At 40.8% G+C, this 5,279-nt stretch overlaps 1 protein-coding gene across 1 annotated transcript; it reads right to left on the bottom strand.

Annotated features, from left to right (window-relative positions):
- Positions 1-3,134: 3,134 nt before the first annotated feature.
- On the bottom strand, positions 3,135-4,887 carry LOC107573218 (uncharacterized). The gene is made up of 3 exons (XM_016259658.1): positions 4,486-4,887; positions 3,819-3,947; positions 3,135-3,331 (listed from the first exon to the last, which is right to left on the bottom strand). Exons 1-3 carry the CDS (start codon positions 4,807-4,809, stop codon positions 3,149-3,151), a joined length of 636 nt encoding a protein of 211 aa, XP_016115144.1. The 5' UTR covers positions 4,810-4,887; the 3' UTR covers positions 3,135-3,148.
- Positions 4,888-5,279: the final 392 nt, after the last annotated feature.

Raw genomic sequence — 5,279 nt, 5'->3', positions numbered from 1 at the left:
GTGGTAGTAGAGGCGGCACAACTATAACGACGTGAATAATCCCGCCCTTTCTAAAGCGATACTAAACTGCAGTGGAAACGCAAACCGAGCCGTGCCGTACCGTACTGAGCCGTACCGAGCCGAGTCGTACCACGCAGTGGAAAAGCGCCATTGGATAGACCTGCGGAATGTCACTGCCAGACACTTACAAGGTGAACCAGATTCTGCCATAGTTCCAGAAGCCACAGATTATTGTCGTGCTGAAGTCCATGTCCTTAAACGCATCCAACAGGAATCTTTTCCTGAAGATTGCCACCTGTTAGAATCTGGAAAATCAGTGAAACCTAGTAGCCGTTTAGTCGCCTTGGCCCCTGAGAAGGATCCATCTAATGGCTTAATTAGAGTGGGTGGTCGTTTGAGGAGAATGACTGGCCTCGCAGATTCTGTTCTCCATCCTGTAGTCCTAGACCCCAAACATCCAGTTACTTGCCTGATCATCCGCCATTATGACGACAAGCTGCATCATCCTGGATCAGAGCGATTGTTTGCGGAGATACGCAGACATTATTGGATCCTACGAGGCCGTGAAGCTGTTCGACGGTTTCAGCATACGTGTCCGGAATGTCGCCGGTGGAGAGGTCAGCCTTCAGTGCCTCAGATGTCTGATCTACCTTCTGCCCGCCTTCAGCTTCACAAGCCTGCCTTCCATTCATGTGGGATGGATTGCTTCGGTCCTTTCCTAATGAAGATTGGTAGACGTACAGAGAAGCGTTGTGGTGTTTTGTTTAAGTGTCTTACCACTAGAGCCGTACACTTAGACTTACTCCCTAGCCTGAGTACGGATTCCTTTCTTATGGCCCTTCGGAGGTTCATTGCTAGGAGAGGCACCCCAGCGCAGTTATGGTCGGATCGAGGGACCAATTTTCGTGGAGGCGAGCGGGAATTGCGCGAAGCATATGCTGCCTTAGCTCCTGACCTGCAGTGTCATCTTGCAAGCCAGAAGATCCACTTCTGCTTTAATCCGCCATCAGCCCCTCACTTTGGTGGAGTTTGGGAGAGGGAAGTGAGATCTGTCAAGTCAGCCTTGTACACCGTTCTGGGTTCCCAGTCTGTCCCTGAAGAGGTTCTGATGACAGTTTTGTTGGAAGTCGAGGCTATCCTTAATTCAAAACCCTTGGGTTACGTGTCCTCAGACGTGGCCGATGCTGATCCAGTGACCCCTAGTAGACTCCTCATGGGACTGCCTGATGGATCTTTACCTCAAGTCATTTACCCAGAATCCGAGCTGTTAAGTCGCAAAAGATGGAGACATTCTCAGATCTTGGCCGATCAATTCTGGTCCCGATTCATCCATGATTACCTTCCCAGTCTGCAGACCAGGCAGAAATGGCAAGCCTCGCCTCCTGAACTCCAAGTGCATACCTACGTCATGATTGTCGACCCTCAGTTACCCCGAGGTTTGTGGCCCGTAGGTAAAGTCATTCAGACCCATCTCAGTCCCAATGGTCATATCCGATCAGCAGATGTGCAGATCAAGGATCAGATCTATACCCGACCAGTGGCCCGACTGGTTGTCCTACCAACCTTGCCTTTAGATGATCCTGGAGTCTCTAACCCTCCAGCATAGAGTCGCCTTTCCTTATTACAAAGATGATTCTCATCTTTGGGGCGGCTGTTGTAAAGGCTCCTTTAAGAGAAAGCTTTTATTCTGATATTGTATGTCGCAATCCAGCTGAGTAGTCTCGTGAGTTGAGCTGCTGCTGTTGTTGAACGCTGAATGGACGTTAATTCCGGTTTATTTCTGATATTTCCTGCAGAAGTTACTTTGAGGTGTTAGTCATTGACCTACAAGTAAGCCTGTTTGCTTTATTTTTGTGTCTATGGAGATCGGTATTGAGTTATTTATAACTCAACAGCAGCCCAGACATATACAATTATAACATCCATTGGTAAATAAAGACAGCCAAAGCATACTAAATCCTCATCATTAACATGGGTTTGTGAAATATACAATCCAAGAAGGGAAAAAAGGTATCATATTGTACATTATAAACCATAAGTGATCATCTGACATGATAAACATCACTCCATATATGAATATAATCGCGGCACATCACAGTGATCGCTCGTTTGGCATCATGAACAGCTCGAAATGTCAAATCACATCAGAAAGGTAACATTGAAAACCAAAACAGTGATATACATCTCAATAAAGACGAAATTTGCAGGTCCAATGAACGAGCCCATGGTTTCATCATGCTGCCAAAGCCTTATTGGCTGCAGGATTTGCATTGAGGAATGGCAAATAAATTCTCCCTTCTGCCCTAAATGCCGGGCTGGCGATTCTGGTAACAACGTACAAAGACTCATGGGCTTATCTGATGCATTGGCTGCACTCAGAAACATACTCTTGGCATAATACTGTATATTATGTAGTAGTATTATCAAACATTGCATAGTTTTACTGTTGTTTTGTTCTTAATCTTATCAAAATATGCAGTTCTAGGGCACAATTACATGTGCATCCTTCAATTTATTTTATATTGCACACAATGTAGAATGCTGAGAAAGCCAATATGCAGTCTTGGATTTATACCAATTTTACACAACCATTTGTTTTGTGTGTATTTGTTAGATTTTTTTTGAAAGGTAACAAACATTTTTGGTTGAACGATTCTGTAGGACTGATGCAAAACGTTTAATATTTATGTTGTTGTATTCAAGAGTTTGAACTTGAAATGTTAAATACAACAGAGTTCTTGGCAAAAATAGACTTGTCTGTATATTCAACTGACATTTGGGCATAGTGGCAACTAAATAAATGCATACACTTTATCCGTTAATAGTATACCCAGGCTGATTTGATAGACTTAACACTTCAGTATGGGCAACACATTCACTATTAACTATGACTTTTGCCTCGACTCCTAATTTACTGCTTATTAATAGTAAGATCTAGTTCTAACAGTTAAGTTTAGGTATGTGGTAGAATAAAAGGATGTAGAATATGGTCATGCAGATTAAGGCATTAATATGTGCTCTATAAGTACTAATAAACATCCAATATGCAAACTAATAAGCAACTAATTAAAAGTGGGAATTGGTCCCCATATTGAAGTGTTATCATTCAATGCTTGTTACTTCCTCTGAACATACTCGCCTGTAAACTTCATAAATCACGTTGATTCTTCAAAACTGGCATTGTAGCATTGGCAACAATTTTGCTGCTATAGCCATCAACTGCCAAAACGTGTGTTACACCGAACATCCCAAGCTTCTCGTTTTGATCAAGGTGTAGCTTATGGCCCATATATTCGGCATGATAAGGGACAGGGTTAAGATTACGAGCACCCTAGACAAGGGGAAAGCATTTGAGTATTGCAGGTTTCCATCTTGGTCTCATAGCTCATGTATTTACAGAATGTTTTTTGCTACAAGAGAATTTGTATATAAGTGGGTTATATTTAATTAGGTTCCACCACAAATACTGCAAAGGAAATTTTAAGTAATCATATTTCACTAACATTCTTTTCTTGCAGGGTTAACAACATTGAAATGCTTTTTAAATGGCGCTGATAACAAAATGTTTAAGCACTTGTGCCTGTTTTTATGGTGAAGGATTTAACAAAAGGAAACAAAACTGGCTGTATATTTGGATATCATGACCATGATTTGTGGAACAAGTAATCAAAACATCAAGATTTGTTTCTGCCAAGTAATAGAGGAAGGGGGAAGAACCAATCATATTAAAGACTAACGATGCAATTGGTCATGCCACTTTATCATGGTTATTATTATTCTTTAATACACAGCACAAGCAAAGATGGAGCAAAACTTACCTGTCGTCGCAATTCATGGTATGGCTGATCAATTTCTCTCAGCATTTTTCCGACTCGACTTTCTCCTGCATGCACTCCCAGTGAAGATAGATAGCCAGTCATGAACTTGCGGCCGTACGATGGCCCCGTCTATTAAGACATATAACCATGAGATAACGTTTGAGCAATACGATTCTTGTATCCATGACAACCAAAGACTGAGAAGCAAGATATTTAAACAGTATAGCTTACATAACGGAACATTTGACTATACATCACATTTTTGACATTATCAATAGCCTACAGTTTGAAATCGTAATGCTAGGGAAAGGCCTAACGTTACAGGAAATACATTAAACCCATAAGTGTGAGCTGTTTACACTATCCTGTACAATAAAATGGGCCTGTACAGCGACGGGTCAAATGAACACAAAAAACTTGTGCTTACTTGAACATAAAACATAACTCAACATGTAACACATTTCAATAGCTCACTTTAAGTGTTTATTACAAAATAATTGCTAAAAATAAATAAATTTAAACGTTAAAAAAAAATACATTTAATTGTGCCAAACGCAAAGCTGCCAGTTTCTTGGAGGACTGTGAATGCGCTGTCCTGCCATAAAACATTGATATAACAGTATGTAAATAATAATAATAATAATAAGAACAAGAAAAATGTATTTACCTCATAAATGGATCCAATCAAAGCTGCTTCCAATTCTGTGTCCGATACATGTCTTTTTCGACGAAGGTTGTATTTCAAACATATTCGTCTAACACTCATTTCAGAGCATCGCTGGACACCCATTTTTTGCAAATCTGTTGAAATCTCTGCATGAGTCTTGCCATTTTCGAATAAGCCTTTAACGAAATCAATGTATTCTTCTAGCGCGCCCATTATACTAAGCGCCCTGTCATCTAATTTTATGGAGGCCGTGGAATCCAAAGATATGTAAATTACAGGCATGGTGGAACCAGTCCCGCCACTGAACACTAACTTCCGGGTCATGCCAACCTGGATAACTAAATATCAAAATCAGATTCGGGCTGCAGGCATTTTTCTGATTTCCCATTTTCAATTTTTGCATGAAATCGAAAATACGAAAAACAAGTCGTTATTTATATTTTTAATATTGTATCTGTAAATGAATAATGACATAATAATCCTTTTTCAATTTTCCGAATTTGACTTCTTAATTGAATATGAAAAGAACGAATGATACACGGATTGACTAAGAATCTCGAAATTGCTAATTTGGTTCTCGAAAAAGGCAGTCCGGTACTAAAATCGCTCCCAGTTACGGCGGTGCGAACACGCCGAAAAGTGGGTAGTTCCACAGTTAGTTCTGGTACTATGAAAAGGTTCCTGCGGTGCGAAAGGCCCTATTGTATCTGTCAAATCTGTTGCTCTTACACAACCCATCAAGATCTCTCCGACCATCTGATCAGAGGCTGTTGACTGTTCCTAGGGCAAGACTA

Source organism: Sinocyclocheilus grahami, unplaced genomic scaffold, assembly GCF_001515645.1.
Source record: "Sinocyclocheilus grahami isolate Dianchi unplaced genomic scaffold, SAMN03320097.WGS_v1.1 scaffold1893.1, whole genome shotgun sequence".
NCBI classification, from domain to species: Eukaryota; Metazoa; Chordata; class Actinopteri; order Cypriniformes; family Cyprinidae; genus Sinocyclocheilus; species Sinocyclocheilus grahami.
The sequence above is the reverse complement of the archived record's forward strand: the minus strand, read 5'-3'. Positions and strand labels throughout refer to the sequence as shown.